The sequence below is a fragment of the Sinohyriopsis cumingii genome, chromosome 3 (assembly GCF_028554795.1).
Source record: "Sinohyriopsis cumingii isolate HCF-2022 chromosome 3, ASM2855479v2, whole genome shotgun sequence".
NCBI classification, from domain to species: Eukaryota; Metazoa; Mollusca; class Bivalvia; order Unionida; family Unionidae; genus Sinohyriopsis; species Sinohyriopsis cumingii.
Window position 1 is genome coordinate 125,274,726 of NC_142963.1, and position 25,344 is coordinate 125,300,069.

At 33.6% G+C, this 25,344-nt stretch overlaps 2 protein-coding genes across 7 annotated transcripts in view; one reads left to right on the top strand and one right to left on the bottom strand.

The window, feature by feature from the left end:
* LOC149803781 (WD repeat-containing protein 90-like) overlaps window positions 1-9,718 on the bottom strand; it is a 126,263-nt gene extending 116,545 nt beyond the window's left edge. Inside the window, exon 1 of the mRNA XM_089953570.1 lies at window positions 9,559-9,718. Within this exon, the coding sequence (XP_089809696.1) occupies window positions 9,559-9,568 (10 nt within the window). The 5' untranslated portion in view covers window positions 9,569-9,718. The remainder of the gene's footprint in view (window positions 1-9,558) is intronic.
* Window positions 9,719-10,513: 795 nt separating this feature from the next.
* The window catches only part of LOC149803782 (uncharacterized), a 99,714-nt gene continuing 84,883 nt past the window's right edge, over window positions 10,514-25,344 (top strand). For 4 of the 6 annotated variants that reach the window (XR_016420253.1, XM_089953574.1, XM_089953571.1 and 1 more), the window contains exons 1-2: window positions 10,514-10,760; window positions 25,010-25,230. Coding sequence is in view for 5 of the 6 variants with exons in the window: in XM_089953574.1 (XP_089809700.1) it covers window positions 25,082-25,230 (149 nt within the window). In the remaining variant the exon portion in view is untranslated. Of the gene's footprint in view, window positions 10,761-19,002; window positions 19,132-25,009; window positions 25,231-25,344 lie in introns of those variants that run through there. The other 2 variants (XM_089953572.1, XM_089953573.1) reach the window with 2 other exon arrangements.

Consider the following 25,344-nt stretch of genomic DNA (forward strand, 5'->3'; position numbering starts at 1 on the left):
ATGGGAAATGAAATAATAATTATGAAATATTTGGAAATCTTTATTCGAGAATTAGTATGACCAAATGGTGGTAGTGTGGGGGAAAAATTTAAATGTAAAAGATTTATTAGGAGGAAATAACAATAACAATTACCTGTATCAGGTTTCTATTTAGCAACAAGGGAGAGGATGAATTTGGAAAACATATTAACATTTGGGACAGTTTGTGAGATTCAAGAAGGCGATGACAAATCTGGGTAACTGGGTCATATTCTTCCAAGTCAGCATCATGAAAATATCTTTGTAAATGGGTCATAGTCTCTTTATGCTGGTTCAGCACATTTAATTATGGTATTGTCTGTGTGTGTGTGTGTGTGTTGGGGCTGTCCTTCATTTAGTAAGGGTTAGCCAATCATATTCTGAATGTAACAAATTGAGCTATGGAAATACAGACAGATAGTGGGAAATACAGAGAAACAGATACAAGGCAAAAAAAAAAACAACTTAATAACACAGAAGAGATATAAAACATAATTGATATACCGGCAGATATATATATATATATATATATATATATATATATATAGTGCCAAAATGACTTAGTGTTTTAAATATTATACCATTGAGGTCCCCTCACCCCAACGCCTAAGGAAGAGAACCCAAGGGTCAGAAGTGATAGAGAACACATCTGTGTCAGATGTAGCATGAACATTATGACATAAAATTCTATACCATATCTATCACATGGCTTATTACAAGTAAAAGTACTTCATCACCGACTATCCATAAAATAATAGCTGAATGAGCATTTAAAACTTCATCAGATTTTGCACAGGCCAAACAACAAAGACTTTCTTATCAAACACACAAAAATGGGTATGTTGATGATTGATTTTTTTCAGCAAGATAAAAGTATTGAGATCGCACTGGTTTTCTGCAACCCAAAACTGGTGCAGCTGATACATGGCAGGTTACATTGCTTAAGTTTTCCAAAGGTCTTGTATACTTTTTCTTGACCTAATCATTTTTATTTTTTTAATAAAAGATAAAAGTTAAAGTCCTGTCATTTTATCTTCACTCTCCGAGTTCCTAGCAATATGAAACACTGAGGTAAAAATAGATTCATATTAATGACATCATAATGTAAATGATTATGCACTTTCCAGCTGTGCACCAAGTGCAAATCTGATAAAATTAAACTACTTTAAATCTTCATTTTGCATTTATGTCAGTATTTTCAGAATAAAATGACACAACTAAGGTTGGCCTGTATTAAAATAGCTAAGATAAACAAAAAATATACAAGCAATTAGATATGCATTACCATGACTGTGCTTTTTTAAAATTTCTAAATAATTTGACCATTAATAAATTTCCTGCTTCAAAAGAATAAGTCCAAAAAGTGTGCAGTTGCCAGAGGATTATATAAGACTGTCAGGGGATATACATGTAGCACTATCTAGCTAGCTGTCAGGGGATATACATGTAGCACTATCTAGCTAGCTGTCATGGGATATACATGTAGCACTATCTAGCTAGCTGTCAGGGGATATACATGTAGCACTATCTAGCTAGCTGCCAGGGGATATACATGTAGCACTATCTAGCTAGCCATGTTCTCATGCTGCTTTCTTGCAGCTCTACAGTTTTTGATTTTACATAGGATTAGATTTGTAAAGAAAAAGAATTTCCCAGGATTTCCTCGTTGGTTATACCAGCTATTTAAAATAAGACAATATTTTAGGTACTGTGTTATTAAAAGAACTTTAAATTACTTTTAGTTTGGTGTATGATTGATAGGTGTAGTTTGGATTATACAGTATAAGGCTTGGCCTTATTGCAGATATGTACACCTATCAAAAACTGCTAGTTTTGCTTGGTCATCTTCAGTTCTGGAGCTTCAGAGATAAATTGTAAAAAAAAGAGCAAATAACTGTTTTACGTTTGATATAACTTGTATTGCATTAATTGTACTTTCATAATTATAGGTTACTGCATTTGTATGGGAAAATATGAATGAGTTTTCGGATGGAATACTGCATGAACTTGTGAGTGCAGTATATCCTTCCGACAAAACGAGTTCATATTTTCCCATACAAATGCAGTAATCTTTTTATTATATCCTCATTTTTTTATTCTACCTAAGGTTTAATTATATAGACAAAATACACTACAAGAAACAATGAAAATGAATGAATGCTGTATTCCAAACTAAATACACAAGCGCAGATTTGACATTACAAAATGACATCATTATTAATGTGCACATAGCTCTGCCGAGATAAATTTGAACTCAGTCGCATGGTCGACATAACTTTCGAAAGAAAATGGAGTGTCTAGTTAAAATTGAAATTTGCAGTCATATTGTGAATGAATGCGCATTGCAACAACTTTTCCATTTGATCTGGAGTGAATATATTTTGGTATTTTGTTTAGATTCGATGAAAGTTTGTGATTTTGGAAATTACACATGAAATACATCGGATTGAAGTGGTGCAGGAGAAGCATGTTTACGTCTGCAAATGTGTTTCTGTTTCTGTCAATGAATGTTTTAAATCATAACATGGGAAAAATATGAAGTCTTTCAAATGCAATTTTCAAAAAGATGCTATGGAATTTAATGTGTATTTCATTCTGAGTGCAGTAAGGAGGATGAAATTGCACTTATCATCAAAATTACAGCACACTTTCGAAATGTGTAATCCAGATTGAAAACCTATGACATGGCTCATGTAATTCAAATTTGCAGAAGAAAAATAAATTTGAGGAAATTCAGGATGTAAAACTGTAAGTATATTTTATTTTGCCATTCTTATCACCAGATAAAGAAGACAGTATATGCCTTGTCACTTGTATGTTATTTGTAAGGACATAATCATCCGTATTTTATAAAATGTAGCTAGCCTAAATCTGTAACATTGTATCAACGCGGAATGTGCCAAAACAGCTGGGGTTTTTTTTTGCAATCCACGAAACATGTTTTAGTTCATTCAGAAACAAATTTAAATAACCACAACGTAAAGAGCCTCTTACGCAAGTGTATATGATTTGTTTACAAATCAAAAGTGCTGGTGTCTGCATCATTGTTTGTTTATAATAGAAAGTAGTTCCTTTATTCATGTGAATGCTATATGTGTATTGTCGCGCGCGTTCAGTATCAGGAAATATTGAACGATTCTGACAATGTAAAGTTAACGGGGAAAAAAATGAGCATATAATAATTTGGTATCTGTCTTGTCTGGCAAAATCTGTGTTTCGTATTTAATAACAGCTAAAGATAGTCTACTTTAGACTGACTCAGGCTGATTTTTTGAGCACACAAGAGCAGTTATTTTGGTCAGCTGTTTGGTTATAACATATACAATTTCCACACATACAATATCCAAAATGTTTCACCCACAATAAATGAAAGTAACATAAAGGTATGCCAACATTCTCTCCATTATGCATGTGGCAAATGAAAACAACTTCACCTCACACCTATCACTCTTTCAGAAGTTCATGGCAAATGTAGAGTGCCCTTAGGATCCAGAAAAATAGTCTGCTTTCACATTATATTATCAGATAAATTTTCATATACTGGAATGCAAAGTCACTAGAATGCAACAGAAGAAAGAGCACAGTACCCAGTTATGAAATTAAACTGCCCACAGAACATAGTCCTTGTCATTCTCAGAAAATCTGAAAATTTAATTTTGTACAAATTAAGAGATCATAATCATGGTAAATTTTAATCCATCAAATCATTTGAATGTGTCCATGTATATTTTACATTTCTGAGTAACCTCCAGTTTGCATACCAAGCTTCAATTTGATAGTTCTACTTGGTCATTTTTTGCATGTCAAAAGTTCTATCTCAATTATTTTGTACAATTTTTTGTTCACTTGTGTTATAGTGACCAAGATAATTTCCACAATGTTTTTCATTTTGACAAATAATACAGTGTGAATATTTCTTCTATGGAAATTAATTTATTCACATTTATAAATTGAAACAGTGACATGGCATATTATAATCTTATAAATTTTGAAGGTTGTTGTTGTTGTTATGGGGTTTAATGCCAATATAGGCTATACATGGTGGCCAGTATTAAGAGTGGAGGAAGAACCCGGGAAATCCCCGGAGAGAACCACCGACACATGAGAAGCTACCGGCAAGCTTTCTCACTTATCCACATTAGCCGAGCCTGAGACTCAAACCCACGCAGACAGAGGTGAGATGGCAGTGATCTGTGATGGAGAGCGCTTTAGACCACTTGGGGCCCCTCAATTTTGAAGGTAGTATATACATTATGGAGAATTACATAAATAATAATGTTGGTTTTTCACATTATTCTATGTCTTCTTCGCCAGAAGCCTTCTTTACACATGCAAATGTCAACAAACACAAGTGCAAAGTTTGAATTAAATGATCTTAATGAAGGCTAAAAATTCTGTGTAAGAGTCCATGAAAATGAATACAGGATTGGAAATGGGTACCTGTATGAATTAGAAATCACAATATCATGTGGAGAAATCATAAACAGAATTAAAGAAACAGTTGAAACTTGATTTGTGTAATTCTTGGACATATCTCCATTGAAAAACAGCTTTGTTTAGTTGCAGAAATTGGTAAATCTGTATTTATATAATCTGGCCTGTTAGTTTTATCCTCCTATATAGTTATTTTTGTTGTAATAATGGCTTCAGTTTTAACTTTCAAGCATCCTTATTTGCCTGATGTCGAATTACTTATCCTATGTATACCTTTAGTTGCATTTATATTGTTGACATGTCATTTAATTTGCTTTTTATCATTGATATTATGCTTGCAATAAACAATAAAACTCATATTCCCTATTTGAACTATTAAGTGTACTTTTTGCAGATAACACATATAGCCCATTATTAAAATTGCTGATACTGATTATGAGGTCGATTATTTCAAGAAACTGCCTATTCTACAGTTAGTGAAAGCACTATCATTTGATTGACAAGTAAACCATGCCCTGATTTTGCTATAACGAACAAGAATAAAACGGGTGTGGATTTATGTTAACAGTTCAAATGTGGTCTCAAGCTACCATACATGTGATAACTATTTTCCATATTTTATATCCCACCTTATTTCTTATTGTTAACTCATATATGCAAATAAAACTCTTTACTAAATAACATATTTATTCCGAATTAGTTTTTTGGGGGCACATATGATCTGTGGTATGTTTCTTCATTCTTTCTTTTAATTTAATGATGGTAACCGATGCTTATATATACAGTATAGTAATGCCAGGTCAAGTAGATGCATGTATGTTTCATTGGTGGGAATGGAGATCATAATTTGCTTGTTGAGAAAAAATCAACAGCATTCAATGATCATTCCTGGGATTAAGGAAGCAGTTCACTAACAAGCAAAGCATGTAAAGCACGGAAAAAATAAATTTCTGAACTTCTGGTTGATGGAGATGTACTTTGTGAAGCTAGCCATACAAGGGGGGCATTTAATTCCTGAATGCATGAAATCGACGGTCGCATTATATGTCACTTATCTTACATTGCAAAGTACAATCATAGGGTTTTAGTGTTAAAATGTCATTATCTAAATAAAGTTTCTTGCAAAGCTATTATTTGGAAAATAATGTACATAATATAGATTTGCTTAATACCTGATGTTTCTATTAAAAAAAGAGGGACTGAAGAAAAGTAGATATTTTACATTTGATAATGCATTTATTTCAGGTGACAACAGCTAGACCAATGCACTTAAATGGTGATGAGCAATGCAAAGACCATAGAAGTAGTGCAAAACAGTCATGTAATGATTTATTTTGTAATATTATGTCTGTATTACTTGTTGTCAATAAAGTAATAACTATCCCATCTTTTTCAATTTTCAATGCCTATTACATTAATAGTTTTGGAAAAATATTCACTACTTATTCAGGCGACATTATTGAAAATTGGCAACAAAATATTGAGAGTGGCGATTTATTTTGGCGACAACTTTTTAATAGCCAGGAGCGTCCCTGTAATGTGTATGCTGAAAGTTCAACAGTCACATGAGGCCTCAATGGCTGGTTGGCTGCTGTGATTGGGATGAGTGCATGCATGGTATTGATAATTTGTTGTGAGAAGACAATCTGCGGTAGTTTACAGCAAGCATGTTAAAAAGTATTTACTTTTAAAAATATACTGTCTTTCAATTAACCCCCAAATCAAATGTTTATTCCTTAATTTCCACTATTTAATTTTGATTTAAAATTCAAGCCATGTCAAGATGACTGTTATTAAATTTATATTTTGGAAATTTGTTTCCATCGGCTCTGAGTCTTTCTGTCGATACTGATTATACCAATTGTTCCAATAATCGGCCTGATTATTTGTATGGCCAATTAATCCGTACAGCTCTAATATATATATATATATATATATATATATATATATATATATATATATATATATATATATATATATATATATATAATTTTACAGCTTGAGAAAATCTCAGAAACTCATAATTGCCAAAAATCATTATGTAATTCAAACAGAAGGAGATACTTGGATTCCTCCTGTGCTCAAGGAAAAAATTTTTTAGACACAGGCCCCCGCTGGTGACTTCGAATAAACTCATAAGCACTGACTCAAATTCCATATGTCCAAACTTCACTCCAATTTCCACATGCCCAAAATTTCATCCTTTTTATAATATTTTCACAAAATGTTGCAGCAGCTATAATTCAAATATAAAAAGGGGTTTGAAGGTATTGCAAGTGTCATTAGTGTTCATTGCCATGCTGGCATGCTTCAAAAAGTAAAACCCTGTCAACCAAGAGTTCTGAGATTTATTTTTGTTGGTTTTTGCTGATAGGTAACCTAAATAACCTGATAATATTGATAGATAATTACTTCCTAAACTGGCTGAAAAGAATGAATTACACTTGAACACTATTCCAACAACTGAAATGATCATGCTGTGCATTATATTTATGCAGTAAAACCTCACGTCAAAGAAATGTTGCCGCTGTTCACAAACTTGTCAAAAATATAATACATGCAGCTTAAACATTCTAATTCAAGGCAGTAATGTGTAATAACTTTTGTTTTTAACACACATTTAGCATCTCTTTGATTTTGGGTGGTTCCATATCTTGAGCAGAATGGATTAACACATTGCAGCCTTAAAACACATCTCACTAGCTACTGTCAGCCAATTAAGTAATATGTGAAATGGTGATTTATACCTGACCTCTTTGTCTTTAATTGCCACTATTTAAACTGCTCAAGGGATAGTTTTAAATCAGCTCCAATCATGGCTGTTTACCATTTACACATACTAGATGTAATGGGCATACAATGAAAATGTTTTTTTTTCTGTGTGAAGATTACTGAAAATTGTTTTCTCAAAACAACTGTTTCAGGGAGTTTGGGAGTACAAAATCATAATTTTAGCATGACATGCAATGCTTCAATCTGATTAAAATCAGATCGCTATTTTGCATTGGACAGTGGTGACATGATTTAGATTGCACCGTGTTACGGCAGATATGTCAACGTCTTGAAAATACAATTACACATTTTATCAAAGCGATCAAAATTTCCTCAGGCAAATTAATTTTGTTCTTTTCACAAGCCCAATGGGCACCTCACTTAGAATAAAGGATGGGCCTGATATAAAATTATAGGGGTCTCAAGCGCTGGGCTATCAGATTTTTTGAGCGCTGCATGTGTAAAAAAGTATATTTATATTTGCATGTTACTTTCTATTTTTTTAATATGTCAATACCATTGTCGCTACTGTGTACCAATCTGTTGAGTTATGAAATACTTTTTCTTATGTCATATTGGTAAATTAGTTTGAACAGAGCATCCCATTTCATTGACTTTAAATAAAATGTCTTGTCTCTTTCTTAAGAGACTACCTGAGCAAAGTTTCCTCTGACCCTTGTCACCCCATTTTTGATATTAGACATTGATGTTGTGGTGTAGGGTCAGAGTCCACTGTCTACTGAAAAGTTGCAATTCACCAAGACCATTTGGTGTCAGCATAGGGTAGCTGCTCACTAGCAAGCCAAGCAAACTTGAATGACCTTTCGAGATAAACCTGCATGAACTTGATAGGAATATAATTTTCTAAAAAATTGTGAGCACAGTATTCGTCATGTCTTTTATCTGCTGAAAGATGAAATGAAAGTACATCATTGCTGAAATCTGACGTGGATCTCACCATCTGCATTCTGAGTCACCTGACTATATAAATCTCGCAACCTACATATCAATGACATCAAAGGTCAAATAATCATGTGATATCGACAATAAACAAATTTCCAAATTTGTTGTACATAGAATTTGGAAATATTATATAAAGTCACTTAATGTTTGTAAATAAATATAATGCACACTTAATTCTCAACATATTTATTCTGAGAACAATGACAGAAACCTGTCGGTATTGCAGTAGGGTGGAGAAAACCATTTTCAACAAGTAGCAAGCATGTGTCAGTGATGTTTTTGTTTGGTATCTTGTGATTACCGCATTGACATATGCTCTATGCTTAGTTTATCTGGCTTTATTCAAGTTGCTGTAACATTTGCAGATTTGCGGTCTGAGAAATCTGTGTTCTTTCATTTTTCTATAAAGATTACATGACTTTCATTTATATGTTTGATTTGATTTCTGATAGCAACATTAATATGGTTTGCTGTTGATATCACGAGCCTATATGACAGCAGATGTCACTGACAAGTAGGTTGTGAGATTTGTTTAGTCATGTGACTATGAATGCAAATAGCAAGATCCAGGTCAAATTTCAGCAACTATGTACTTTCGTCTTATCTGTCAGCGGATTAAAGATGTAACAAATGACATGATCGCAATTTCGGAGAAAATAAATCAAGTAATGCCTGGCATTGCTGTTTGCATTTGGATAGTCTTGGATTCCACCAGTGAATTACAGACTCGAGGTTGTTCGGATCTTACCTTTCGGTTAATGGTGAAATCCAAGACTAAACGAATGCAAATGGCACTGCCAGATATTATTTGTCCAGATGTCAAAATAGGCGAACAATTACCGCATTTTCTCCAATATGTCACAAACTGAACGAAGTGTGTCGAGCTGTTTTGAAAATTGAACTATACTTGATTACGACTGGTTTAAGTTGGAAATTAGAAGGCGCAATAAGGATAAACTCGCAGGGTTGGTACTACCGAGGGTGCAGACTAGTGTCTTCCCTTGTTATATTGTTACAGGTTAGAACCCCCATCCCTTGATTCGTGGACGGATACTCCTAATTTTCTTTGTAATGACCCCTGTGCTCTGACTATGAAGGGGTATTCGATAAATAAAATTAATAATAACAACATGGAGAAATTACAGAGTGGCTGCAATAACTGGGGACAAAACATAATATTGTTAATAAAGATTGTGTAATAGGAGGATACTTTATTAGTTTTTCAAAACATTTGTGAATGCAGCACCGTTATCATTCGAAATGCCGTTTGAAAACAACTACCAAAACAAGTTGCGGCTTGTCAATCTCACTGCCATTTTTCTCCATACAAATTAATTTGCAAAATCGTCATGCCATCAACTTTTTACTTACGTTGCGACATTCTGGTGATAACAAAGCTCTAGTAAGGTTGAAAGCAAGTAAAATTTAATGAAAGATCTATCGTCAGACAACAACGTTTACGTGACCAGATCTAAAATTGTTTGGGTTTGCCGCCATCTTGCGCTGTTGCTGTTTCCTGCTGTCACTATAATAGTCAAGCCCGATCCCGCATTGGAGTGTAAGTCCGCTAACACGTCTATCAATAATAATAATAATAATAATAATAATATATGTGACAAAGAGAGAGCATTAATTATAAAGCGATTCAGTTAAATTTTTACGTAAGTAACTATTATCAGCAAAACACTAAATGTACACACACACACATACACACACACATTTGGAGTTGATTTCATATTCAAATCCTGATTTGACACAGTAAAACGAGGAATAAATATTAAGATTGATTTTGAATAACATTAGCCCATAAGTCTGCAAATAAAAATGTATTCTCTTGATAACATTAGTAGTACTGTGAAAGAAAGTTCTTTATTAAATCCCCAAAATGTTGACAAATAAAGACAACAATAGCGACAACAACAACAACTATTACTACTGCTACTACTACTACTACTACTACTACTAATAATAATAATAAGAAGAAGAAGAAGAAGAAGAGCCGCATCAGTAGTAGTGATAATGATGATGATTTTCAACAATGTCACAAACCTACAGGTTCAAAATTGACTACGTCGAAAACGTATTAACAACATATATTTTAACACATGGGGAAGTTTTGTTCGTACAGAGTTGTGTAAACTAAATTTTAATAGGAAAGTGAAGATGGGCTTCGTGGCGATTTAATATCAATATTTTAAACACTTGTTACTAAACCTTTTCTTGATGAGGATATTCCAGTGTAAAACGTAAAGCAGTCGATACGGATGATGCGTAGCAGGTTGTGGCACGCGCTCTTTGATACGCATGTTGAAGTAGGCCTTTTACAGTCATTTCCGGGCGACACCTGGGGATAAAAGTAAATAAAAATTACTGATATAAATCAGACGTGACAGCGGGTTTAACGAATTCCGATCAATGTTATTTTGCTACTTATTATAATACGTAGAGATCTATTTAAGTTTTCATCTATATTAGCTTGATGAGGCCTAAGAAAGGTTTGAAACGGGGACCATTATTCGAGGATGAGCACGTTCCATTTTTAGGCATAATGACTTCCTCAATAGTTAGCTAAGGTAAGTTACCGGTAGCCTAATTACATTTTGCTTATGACTGTTAAACTTTCGTGCCGTCGCTCACATATGCAATTTAAACAAATCGTTTTAATTAGTATTTTCTGTCTCTCTGTCTCTGTCTCTCTCTCTCTCTCTCTCTCATCCAGTTCTTATTGAATTTGAACACGGCTGTCAGTTATTGCTGAAATTGTTTCTATTCATGGACTAACAGACGTTTAAATTACAAAGTGGAATTAATGTTGTTTTGATTTCATTTTTATTTTTTTTACTTGGGCCAACTTGAATAATAATATCAGTTTGTATTTAGTCCTGATTCAGGGACCATCTTTGATCAGTAATTTCTTGCTGAGATAGTACTTATGGAAAACATGGATATGCCATTAGGATCATATCTGTTCCTATTGCTGTTTTTGATAAATAACATATACTCATTTTATTTATTTAAGCTTTGCCTGCAGCATGGTGTAAAACAACAATCAGATTAAATCTCATGTTTGCTGTCATCAAGAATATCATTTCAAATGTTTGAGTCTCTTTTGTTTGATCAAATTTGAATTAAACATAACTGCATCATGATATTTACATAGAATGTTTATCATAATGTAATGAACATCAGACCTGTACTTTTTCAGCTTGACATAGGATATTGCAACTTGTACAAGATATTCTCTATCTCTCTCTAAAAATACAAAAGAAAACAACACACACAATTAACAAACAAATGCATTTAATTAGATCCTTTTCCTTTTACTTTAAAGTCATATTTTTAACAGTCTTCTTATAATCTTTTTCGTAGGAATATTTTAGACCAAAACATTACATAATAAGCCAATACAAAAACCCAAATAAATCTTTTTAACCAAATGGCAGTTAATTTACTGCCTGTCATAAAATGTGTACTATCAACAGTATTATTGTACTTCGTCTAGAACATATTTGTCCAAAATTCAAAGTGGCTAATGATTCATCTTTTTTAGTAAGTTACACTTGAACTTTAAATCTTTCTTTTATTGCAGCAAAGTTAAAAACCAACAATTCTGCAATGACCCCCTGACTTTGTAATCCAAATAATGCATTTGTCTCTGTAAGCTTACTGATTTCCCTGTTGTGGTAATATGTTCTCCAGATATCTTGTGGTGAAAAAGGGCAGGTTTTTAAAATTCTAAAACCCTGTCATGAGAGGATTGTTTGCTTTTTCTGTCTTTGCAATCAAGCAATCAGAAGTTACACTGGTAATCGCAGTGGATAAGCCATATTCCAGTCAAGGGAATTATTTTCTCCATTTTTCATTGAAGTTAGATCCACAGTTAATCTTCTGTGTTCTGCTTATTTAACTTTTTGGTGCTAGTGATTCTTAGTGCAAGCTAATTGAATCATTTTCTACTGCAACCACAATTTAGGTTAATGACATTATGCTGAGCTCAATGGAAATTGTGTGAGAGCTTACGAGATATGGGGAAGCTACTCCATCATAATGCTCGTTCTTCATCCTAAGCATTGGATATTAAACAAATCCATTGCATAAAAAAAAATGCACACCAACAAAACATGTGAATCAATTTTTTCCAGCATGCATCCCTGATACACAAATGTGCGTAATGGGAAACACTGACCATCATCATTATCATGGAAATCATGCTGCATACTTGATAACTGAAATTAGATCTGTACAATTTTCCATTATCATTGTACTGAAAGATGATAAATTTGTTACTTAAGTTTCTTTAAGATGTTTTGCTTCATCGCGTTTGATTTTGTTAATAAATCTTCAAACTCTTTCTTTCACTAAATGTAGTAATCTGTACCTTCAGGACTACAGTACATGCATTCGTTCATAATAATTAGCGGTACATTAACAGAATGACTAATATATTTTTCACCTGTTATTTGTGAGCACAAATGCAAAGTCACTGAGACAATTCCTTCATATATATGAGCAAATGTAATTTTAAGTTTATCATTAAATATTTTCACCTTTTTGCCACCTCTGGTTATTTATGCCTGCTATATTTTATTTCATCACAGACCCACCTCCACATCAAAATATAATGTCACTGCCAATTCTTTCAAATGCATGTTTGTTCTAACTTTATTAAGTGTCTTAAATTTGAAATCATCCCATTTAAATAACTCTTAAAATATTCTTATATCCAAAAGTTTTGTGTGTGCATGATTTGGATTTTTAATGTATCTTTAAAATAAAATCAGTCATATCATTATGATGTCTGCAAAGGGGCATCATGCCACAGACATGTAGCATCATGTCCCACCCAATCACATTATCCTGACACCAGGCTGACCGGTTTTAACACTGACCGCTTAATGCTGAGTGCCTATCATACCATTTTTATAAGTCTTTGGTATGACTTGGCCAGGGTTTAAACCCATGACGAAGAAGTTTTGTCATTTGAAAAATGACTCATTATCCTGATCCTAATATTTGTTAAAAGGCTTCCCTTTTTCAACTTAAACTGAAAACCTATTTTGGTTAATTTTAGTAAAACTCTTTATGAAAAATTGCAAACTATTCCTTCAGTTACATTGTTTATCGATGGATATTTTTTTAATTTTTACTTTGCACACTGTAGATCTCCTGATTAATAATGGAGTTAAGTGACCTATTCCTTGTTTGAGTTTAAAGTATGTGTTCACCTAATAATTCAGCATCAAATGTCTCCCTGTAAATATATACATGTCATCAGTTCTGTAAATTATTAGCAAGTCTCTTACTTGACAGAAGATAGTATTGGAATATATGATTTTCATGTTGAAGTCAGAGTCAATTAAAAATTTAATTTTAATTTGCATTTAAATTTTCCTTTACCCATTAACAGGTATTGAGTGTCACAGTGCTATTCAGGTACCTTATTTTGTTTCTTATGTCTGAGTTGTATTAACATTTGCAACACACAAGTTGAACACTTTGCATTTGAGTTTATGACAGTTGGCTTGATTGGGACTAATATTTCTACATTGCAGAAAATGTGCAAAAAAAATTAAAGGTGGAAAGTATTCATGGAGTTTATGGAAAGCTAGCAGAAGCTATATTTGTGTCAGGAACTGTAACATAAGTTTCATTAGAATTTAGAAACTTGAAACTTTGGTTATTCTTTATGCTTGCCAATTCACTTTCCATACATGAGCTATTTTATGATTGCAATTAACAATTTGGTTAATGCAATATGGTAACCGATTAAGGAATTTAATAACCATTGTAGCCCTAATGAAAATCCTGTATATCCCAGTGATTAATAAAGAAAGGAAGTCAACAGATCAGTCAAGGTTAGAACATGTTGTTTGACATGCTTAAGTTGTCTCATCATACTCATTCACAGCATGACATTTTTAGATTGTAGGCTTTATAAATTATATTGAATTTATGAATGATGGTTGCTTATACTGTACTTAACATCATGCTGTTTTATAAATAAATATTCATATATCCTTACAACTGAAAGTTCAGCAAACTGGCAATACCAGTTTTCATATGTGCTCTTTCTATATGTCATTCTTATCCACACACAGACACACACAGACACATGCATCACTTGGGTTAAATTCAATTGACCTGATGGTGTTAAACATCAGTAGCTTTAAGCGACAGTTTCACAAATTAAATGTAGTGACATCTGCAGGAAAATATCAGACCTTTTGTGTCAGAAATACTGATAAATTAGAGCCTAATTTCTCCAAAACTGGTTAGCAGTATTTTTTTTGCTCAAATTTTACAGATATAATAAATAAAATTTACTTTACATGATACCTTAGTTGGGATTTTCCCATTTTGACAGAATGATGTGTATAAACATTTTGGATTTTTAAGTAGGTCTCTGTAGAAAGTTGTTTTTTTTTTAATAGATGTTCTTGTTGTAGCTTTTATTCTTGTCACACCATCTTTGCTAGTTTCCACAAATGAGCTGCTTGACCTCATTCCTCTGATACCAAAATTGTTTGCACTAATTTCAATTGCATGCTGTCTTGATGTTGATTGTATCTCTAACATATAACAAGTTGAAATTGTCTTTATTACTGGAACACCTTGATGGTTCTCAATGTTGTTAAAACTTTCAGTTCCTCTTTAGATCCTGTGTAACATCATAGTCCTTTAAAAATGCTCAGCATGTCTAAGATTTTCTTTTAATATTACTAGTCGTTAAATTATCATATCAAGATCTCGATTAACTAAGGATTCTATAAACAAATCAATATTTCCATCCTTGATGTTTACATTTAGTGGTGACATCTTTATGCATGTGCTGTAAAAATGTTCTTTATCTCTAGATCATAAATTATTTTTTCTGATATCATCGTATCATAGCTGTCATTGACCATTATATCATTGGTAATCTCCTTGAAAACCATTATGTTGTCACAAAATATATTTTCACAGCTGAATGGTTGTGATATTTGTCATTATCACATAGTTGGTACACTTTACATAATGTGTTTGCCGTTTAATATTTTTATATATGTCGAAATGTTGACTAGAATAATGGGTACATGGTATGGATCATGCAGTCCACCTCCAGGACAAGAATGGTTTAAATTTGATCCTGTAGGAATACACAGACTCACTTCTCATGAAAAGAATGTCGTTTCTAGTTTTCCACCTGATAGAAAATAGTTGAACCAAATCAAATATTACAAATATCTGGTCACAAAAGCACTGACTCTGGAATCACTATATTCAGCAACATGTCCTTTCTGGATATAGTACAGTTTCTGCATTCAGTAACCATCCAACTATGGGAATGCTACTTTTTTTCTGCCACATTCAATACTGAATCTGCATTGAATGTCAGTAGAATACTGGTAATCAATACACTTTTCAGTGAAAATGCTGTAAACAGTCTCATCAAAATCAGTGTATGTGGCACATCATATATTCCAGCTGAGGAAAATTAGGACAGTTATAAACTAAAAGTTTTATTTATTTAAAACTGTTCAATTATATTCTTGCGAGCCTACATGTAATTTTAAAACCTGTATATCATGCAAATCTAAATGAGGAAATAAGTATACAAATTCTAATTTCATGTCACTATTTTCATTTCTGTTCTTTCTCAAGAAATTACCCCTCCACTGAAAGAGCTAAGACAAACTTGGCATTTTTAAGTTTTTAGCTCACCTGCCCATGGCCAAGAGAGTAGACATTTGGTCAGTTTATGGTTTACTGTATGTACCCACTTACAAGTCTAGCCAAACTGGAAACAACAAAGATTCTGATCTACTGTAGCATAATGCATCTGCATATGAGGGTCTTTGTTGTTTGTTCTACTGATTACTTCTGACAAACTGCACAGACCTAGATCTGCAGTCGCATTATGAGATGGCAGATATGGGTCTGTGCAGTTTACAGTTGGACTTGAATCATAAACGAGTATATACTATATTCAACCTGTATGGTAATACACAGTAATAATTAAGTGGTCTAGTAATTTTAATGATTTTAAAAACAGCATTAGATCTTAATGCTTTTGTAATTTTGTAATTTTAAGTGTTCCAGTTTTTGTTGGTTCAGAACTGTATATTTGCTTCAATTCAAAGCGGAATAATGATTAAAAAAGGAAGAACTAAAATAGAGATTTGTACCAAACTGAAGTTACGGGCTCCGAAACATGCGATTTTCGCGAAGTTTTCCTTTGTGGACACTTCCGTGCTCCTATGATAATAACCTTTTGAGCCAATCATATTTCGGCGTTGACGATAGTTCCGCCTATTTTGAAAATAGAGATGCATGTATACAATGTGTTGTGCAGTGAAGAAGATAATGTATAATACTTGCATGGAACAGGATTCCTAAAGTTAAATCGAGTTAATGGTAAGTAAAAAACTTACTTTTGCATCTACCGCTGTTCTGTAATTCAAGAAGGGATGTACCATAGAGTTGAAAACATTGTCCATATCGCTCGTGTCACCGGTTTTCAGATGAGCACGGAAGTGTCCACAAAGGAAAACTTCGCGAAAATCGCACGTTTCGGAGCCCGTAACTTCAGTTTGGTACAACGCAGAAAAGTCAATGATGGCTTGATGGATAGAAAAATATCTCAGAAGTAAAACAAGCCATATAGTATGGTCGCGTGCCTTTAAAGACGGAAATAGCTGAAGGAAATCGAGGGTCATGGGTGGAGCGAAGTATTTGGAAGTTCCATACCTTCTCTCATATATTATGATAGAGAGGGTCCTATGTCAGAACGGATGATGGGGGTAATCTAAGGTATTTTTGTCACTCTGTATGATTTTTTTCCTTTAGATTATTATTTTTTTCTTAACATCAAGCTCGCGTCGAGCACCTGTGGGTTTCATTGGATAGGACATTTTGAAGTGAATGAAATACTTTTACTGTATATACCTTGAGGTTCTAGCAAATTGTGTATTATTATTTATTGAGGTTCATAAATATCATGTCAGATCAATACAAGTACAAGATTCAATTTTGTCACATAGTGTTAAGGACTCTACATTACTTGGTAATGTTGCTTTGACATTGTTAAGTGTTGTGGTCCATGATTATGGCATGATACATGGCTTATTTGATGATGGTGGGGAGAATTATGTAATAAATATGTGTTATTTTAAAGAAAAGTTAGCATTATTTTCTCACCTGCACTGTCGCTCCGGTATCCTAGTGGTTAGAGCATCCGCCTCGGATGCAAGAGGTCGTGGGTTTGATCCCTGGCTGAGTCATACCAAAGACTTACAAACATGGTTCTAACAGCTGCCTCGCTTGGCACTCAGCATTAAGAGTTAGTGTTAGGACTGGTCATCCTGGTATCAGGATAATGTGACTAGGTAGGACATCATCTTATATGTCTGCGGCATGATGCCCCAGTGCTAGACATCACTATAAACTGTCACACTGCAGACCTCGTAGCGATATAACTGAAAAAATGTTAAAGCTACATTAAAAATCCAAATTACAGACACACACACACATTGCAGAGAGTGAAAAAGTCTTCTAGAGGGAGGCTTGTGACCTATGCCTTTGATATTCGATCTCAGCTGTTTTTATTACCAAATAATAAGACCCATTCTCAGTTGAATCATAACAAGTATATTGAACCATTTAGATTAAGATAAAGGCAGAAATGAGAAATGACAAAAAATTTGTTCAGCACCTGCAGTGTGGATACATCAGCTTTTGGATGTAACTGAGATTTTTTTCTAGTTCTGCTGTATTATGACATTGTTACATCTGAAAATTTATTGTTCATTACAAACAAGATCCACATAGACAATGTCATCTCTGTTCATAGCAGATGAGTTCCACATTGAAAATTCATATCGGCTGTGTTCATTACCAGTAGGGTCCACAATGAAAATTGATGTCTCTGTTAATTACAAATGGGATCCACATTATTAGTAAAATGTAATTAAAAAAATTATTATAGATATATGCACATGAAAACACATTAATTATTCATTCAAATTTTAGAAATTAGTAAATTTGACAGTGTTATTGATTGATTTATTGATTAAATAATTCTAATGATTAATAAGGTCAAATTTTAATTTAAGGTGCTGGTTGTATGCTTTGAAACTGGAAACTTATTCATGATATTAAGTAATTTTGTCACAAAGTTGTTCAGACAAGTACTGACTTGCCATGCACAACAGAAAGTAGAAATTTGATGATTAATTTTTATTTTAGGTCCATAACCTCCTATGAACTAAAGATGAATAAAGTTATTTAAGGCTATTTGCTCTATCATCTGCCAGTGGCTGATTTGTCAGTCAGCCTAACCTTACTATTTGGCACTCGAGATACAGCCATTTCATTGTTTTCATAGTGATTGCATGTAAGCATTTCAGGTATTCAAATAATCTGAAGAATTGAATGACAAGAAAATTAAAGTAGGAAGTTAGCTCTTGTGAACAAGAAAAACACCATTCATTCTGAGTGCCATGTTCATGTTGTTTAAGGACTAGATTCAGTTTTCATTGTCTCTTGTATATACATGTATAGAAGTTTGAAGTATCTACCATATGTAATTGCTTATAGGATGAGTCCAACTGCAAACTGCACAGACCCAGATCTGCCATTGCATAATGCACTGGCAGCTCTGGCTCTGTGCAGTTTTTTAGGAGTAATCAGTAGAACAACTAAATAGACCCCAATCTGCAAGTGCATTATGCTATGGAATATCAGGAGCTTTGTTGTTTGCCATTTGACTTCACTGATAAGTGAGTATATTTTCAGCTGTTAAAGTTCATGAAGTATTGTACCTGCTCAAACAATCGTAAGATAAGCCTACAATACAGACCTATAGATTGTAGACAGTTACGTACTACATACAGATGCAGGTCTGGTTGATTTTACTCTAAAGTTTAGAAATATCTTAACTATATGTCAATGTCTTGATGGATAAAGGTATTCATTAATAATGATGACTGTGTATTTAGAAAGTACAGTATGTATGTGTAGTTCAGTGTTTGAGGTGGACAGTATGTCGTTCATTGTTTGAGGTGGAGATCAGGTCAGTGGGTGTTAGTTGTTCAAATTTAATTTGCAGGCCATTATATTCCTCACTATTTAACAAGGATGGTTTCAAGACAGGTAATTCAGTGGCTTGTGGATTTACAGGTAAATTGTAAACATTTGATAACAATTGCCTAGGATTTATTATTTTGTGGGATACGATAAAGTCATACTAGTTTCAAGTTGTAAAACATCTCTTTTGATAGCATCATGTATCATGCATGTACTTAAATGTGCTTTTTCTCAGTTCTTCTTTTAAACATTTCATTAGTTTTAGTTAATAATATGTTTGTACTCAGTACCAATCTTTTTTGTTTGGTACAAAACTAAGTAACAAGTAAATTAACACAGATGCCGCCAACATTTGAAATATACAGAGTGTATTGTTTGCTGCTTTTAAATTATTGCCCATGACCCGTCCTTGGCTGCCCATATTGTAGTGTTTCATGTACATTAATTTTAATTATCTTCGGTCATTTAAAAAAAAATTGTATGGTATTCTTTAATGAGACCAATCAAAACTGGTGGTTAACTGGTTTCAGGTTTGAATTGTACCCATGTCAGCCTGGATAAACTGCTATAGTGTAGTAAAAGCATATAATTCCCATTGCTTTGGCACAAAATACCCTTTATTTGCTGATGTATAATTTAATACCAATCAATCATTACCTGTAATTCTTGTTTTAAAATTAATTACAAATACAAAATGCCACTTGTTTATTTAAATGAAAATAGTCAAATTATTGTATAATAGTAATTTTTTCATACCTGTGTAAACATGGTTGGAATAATGTATTGCTTTTCTGTTGGTGACAGTTGAGGCATAAGTGCTACGATTTTGCTAAACTTTTGACAAATCTGATATGACATGGGAGATAACTCATCATAAAGATTCAGATGATGCACCAGATTTTGCAGAACACTTGTACTTGATTTATTAGACACAATGCAAATAAATAGCTACATGTATTGAGCTCAAAGGCAAAGATACCACTAGGTTCACCTAATTGAGTACCGTATATACTCACTTGTCACTAGAGTAAAATTGCAATTAAGATCCTGATCTGCCATATTATAATGTGCCTGTAGATTAGGGTATATGTTATTTGTTCTATGGCAGATCTGGGTCTATGCAGTTTGCAGTTGGACTTGTCTTATAAGTGAGTAAATACTGTAAGATTCAAAATTAGATTGATGTGCTAATATTAGTAACATGAATCAGCTATACCATATATACTCACTCATAAGTCAAGTCCAAACTGCCAACTTCACAGACCCAGATCTGTTATCACATAATGCGCTGGCAGATCTGGGTCTGGTGCAGTTTGTTAGGAGCAATGAGTAGAACAAACAAGAGAGATCAGGATTTTTGTTGTTTGCAGTTTGACTTGACTTATAAGCAGGTATGTATAGTAAATCTTAATTCATAGAATTCCATCAACCATAAGTTAACATTTGCTCATCTGTTCATAAAATGAGGTCTTGAAATCAGAATGTATTAAATATGCTAGCATGTCAAAAAATGCGAATCAATAGAATTTATTGATAATCAAAGTAGCGATTCTGTTTTTTTTTTTTTCTTTCTAAAACTAGAGAGCCTTTTCTGTTGCTATTATCATTAATTATGAGATTCTCCGTATCATCTTGTTTGTTCTGTATACTATGTACCACCTTTGCCAAGTTTTAAAATTTATTGTTTTGGTGGGTTTTTTTGCCAGAACAATTTTCAAGTTCAAATGTGAAGGTTTCTGTTTACACAGATCTTTTTTATCCATCCTTTATATCGAAAAACAGATTCACAGCCCATCCCACAGACTCACTTCATTTGTACTATCTATTGGCAGCCTCTTATATGTAAATGAGGGTGATGACAGGGTATTATTGTCCACTTAATTGCCCATTCATGGCTAATAAGTCCGATATGTAGACAGCTGGTAGCTGTACATACAATGGTAAATGGGTGATGACACTTTAGCTCATTGTTTTAACAGTGTAAATTTTTAAATGTAAATTCTTGGTAACATTTTGACAAGGATAGTTCAACCAGTTGATACAGTTTTTGAGGAATAAGTTTGGTGCTGTTTCACACAGTGTGGTGCTGTTCCACATATTTACATAAGATATTTCATTTATCTCCTGGTGAGTTAAAAGCATGTCATCCTTCCTACATTGAACAGATTATTGTGAACACTCTTGAGGCTTCATTTCTGGTCAGGTTTAGTTTATGACTTTACATCATCATGTATTTTGATTATGAGCAACACAAGTGTATAACTATAGTGTGATTAGATTGGATCAGCGGTAAACAGTCAATATGCTATATTTCTGATAAGATTTTAATCAGGTTGTATCATTAAGAATTTGGATTAGATCAGCTGTGAGCATCATGCTTACATATTACAGAGGTGATGTATCTGATTAGCTATGTAAGCTTTATCATTAAGGTCTCAGGTGAGTTTGGTTATTGTTTATAGCACCTGTATAATGTCAAGAAAATCAGTTCTGGCAATTTCTTATTGAAAGCTTGATTTTGGTTTTGCAGGCTGACATGTAGCATCCATACTTTGGCCACTTGTCTTTAAAAAAATTTGTTTTGAACTTAATTCAGAATATATAGCCTGATTTGTAGTCCTAATCGTGCTAATTTTAACCCGCACTATAAAACTTGAGATTTGTGTGTATGATTTTGAGATTTCTGCATTGTGGCAGTTTATAGTGATGTCAAGCACTGGGGCATCATATCACAGACTTCTTGCATTATGTCCCACCCAGTCACATTATCCTGACACCAGTCCAACCAGTCCTGACACAAACCTTTTAATGCGGAGCCGCAAGCAAGGCATATGCTTTTACCATTTTCTTTGGTATGGCTTGGCTGGGGTTTGAACATGCAACTTCCATCATGAGGCGGACACGCTAACTACTTGCACCACAGAGTGGTAGAACAAGATTTGTGCTGACACTATAAAGCCCCAGTTGTGCTTATTTTAATCTGGACTGTATAGCCAGATTTGGGCTAACACTATATAGCCCAAATTGTGCTAAATTTAATATGATATATATGCTGACTTATATGTTGAGTCTAACTGCAAACTCCAAGACCCAATGCAGCAGCAAATTTGGGTTTGTGCAGTTTGTTAGGATTAATCAGTGCAACAAAAACTTAGACCCAAATCAGCAGGCATGTTATGCTATGGCAGATCATGATCTTTGTTGTTCGCAGTTTTACATGACTTGTAAGTGAATATATATGGTACACACATTCTGTTGTACTTCATGACAGTATCAGGAAGTGAAATACAAGATTGTGTCTAGGCACACTTATAGCTCTAAATGTAAATAGTATTAGTTTTCTTTGTAACAGTTACACTGTTTATTGGTGTGTAACTTGTCAATAATGTTCTTAATTTGATAAATATAACTAGATTTTAAAGTTCTTTCTTCAGAGAGAGAGAGAGAGAGGGGGAGAGAAACCACAGTGCTGAAACATGATAATGTCCCATTCATATGTCAGCAAGGAGTTTGAATTGTAATTTTAACACTCGAACCTGATGTTGACACCACTTGCCATATTATTAGTGATCCATCAGGTGTTGATCGACTACTTATTCAGTATTTATGAAAATGGTTGTGCACATGATAGTGGGCATGGTTGAGACTATAAATGTAGAAATTTTAATAAAGGACGGAAATATATTTTTGTTTTGCATGAAGCCTTCATTAATATTTGGCAGTCTCTGTTCAGTCTGTTTGTTATAACTTCACCAGCATTACCAATGTATATTTTATTATAGACAGTAGTATGTGTTGTTTCTTTGGAAAGAAACAGTATTTACACCAAAGATGTCAATAAGAAATTTACATTGAACTAATATCTTGGATATTGTTCTTTTTAACGTAAAGTCTTTTTTTTTCTTTCAGCTAATAAAATGGATATAATTTAGTTCATTTTTCTGCAAACGAAAGTGAGATTTTTTAAGCATTTTAAGGGGCTGAACATTTTTCTTCAAAGAATCCTAGGTCTGGCTTCCATTGTATTGTTTCTTTATTTATCACAATATAACATTTCAGTGAAAATGATGGATATAATTAGGTTTTTGTTCTACAGAAATCAGAGAACAAAATTTTGTTCAATTTTGATGGGGACCCGAAATTTAAAAATTCTATCCATATTTATATATGACAGATTGCAAATTTAAGAAATAATACTTACCCATTACAAGCTACTTTAATATTTAGCAGTCAAATAATTATTAGTTGTTTGCCATTTTATTATTTAAATTGACAATACATGTCAAATCGCTCACAGGTATGGGCACTTATCTTTTTCAGCTAGAAAGAAAAAACCATTGACAACACCCACTTGCCTTCAACAAATTAACACAAGTTGACTTTTTTCATAATTTTGTCTGCCCCCTCACTCACCTATACTATTTTAATTATTTTATCCCATCAGCTTGTTTAACTTTAAGAAGACATTCCAGGTATATTCCGCAATTGTATGATTTAGTACTTCACTCATCATTTTATAACCATTTTTATGTGAAGTTTCTCTGTTGTGTCTCATCTTGTCTACTTGTGTCAAATTTGAAGGCTACACTTCTGGGGTGTCATGCATGGGAAATACGTTACATTCAGTTCTGATTGGTGGTTAATGTTCCAGTCTAGGGTAAACAATAGACCACCAATCAAAACTTAATGTTGGATATTCCCTGTGTGATACAGGACATATTGGCATACAAACTCATTAAAGTAGGTTCAAAGCCATGTAGAGACAAATCCACAGAGAAACTTCATGTAGAAGTGGTCATGAAATCATCAATAAAGTACTTAAACCGTACACCGGGAGCAATTTTGAAATGTCTGTTTTTATGTTGCTATATATAATTAGTAATTTATCATAGAAGGGGAGTGGTTGTTGTCAGTAGTTTTCCTTTTTCACTAACAAAAGTGCATAATGTGGCTGTTGCAGTTGTTTTGCATTAGCAGGAAGTACAGTGTGACAGATTTTGTTGTTATTCATCCATGCTTCCATTCCTGAGCATGTTCTAGATAGGATTTTCCTTGCACAAGGAAATTGCACTATTATTTCTGTTCTGAAGATAACCTGCAACATCTTCCAAGTACAAGTGATTCATGAAATCTATAATAAAATGTTTTTAAAGCATTCATGCAATACATGACAAAGTATGTGGTGGCCTGTGACGATAAGTCCTACATCTGATCACGTGGAGTAACCTGAATTGACATTTAAGAGGTAGTCAGTTTGGAAATATTTTCGTTATCTTGTCGTGGATGAGAAGGTATATATATATATAGATGCAAAGTCTATGTCTGTCTGTAATCTGCACATTGGAAATACAACCAGTATGTCAACTCACATTAAAGGCCAACCCCTATGACTGACAGTCCTAAAGATAAAGTGACCATCAAGTTGATATGTGTGCCAATAATGTATCATGTCATAGACTATGTATTGTATTGATACACACCATGGGAGTATCGTTTTACCCCTAATATACAGTAGTTTTGTTTATGTGACCACTTTATAAATTGCATTATTTATGTTATTATTGATTTTTAAGATATGCATTTGATCCATCCTCTGGAGCGTGGGAAAGCAGGATTTTTGGGTGGATGAAATTAGGGGTGGGTAGGAAGATGGAATAACCAGCTGATAAATATGTAGGCACATTTTGCTTTGCTGAAGATTCCTATTAATCAGATTTCCAGTTTTTTCTTTAATAAAATTTTTGTTTTGTTTCTGCAGGTCAGCATGATTATGAAGGGTTTGATATCTATGACTGGACTGTAGAGCAGACACCAACATCATTGTGACACCATGGCGATGACCAAAGTGAAAAACCTGCAATTGTGGTGTAAGAAGATGGTGGAGGGATACAGGGATGTCAACATTGTTGACATGACAACCTCTTGGAAAGATGGACTGGCATTCTGCGCTCTTATTCACAAATTCCGTCCTGATCTAATGTAAGTTTTTGGTTTCCCTGTTTTTAGATGTCATGGCTGGGTAAATTTTTAATTGACCCATAATATACTATCAACATATAAAGGAATATCTTCGCTAGCCAAGGTTCCAATAAC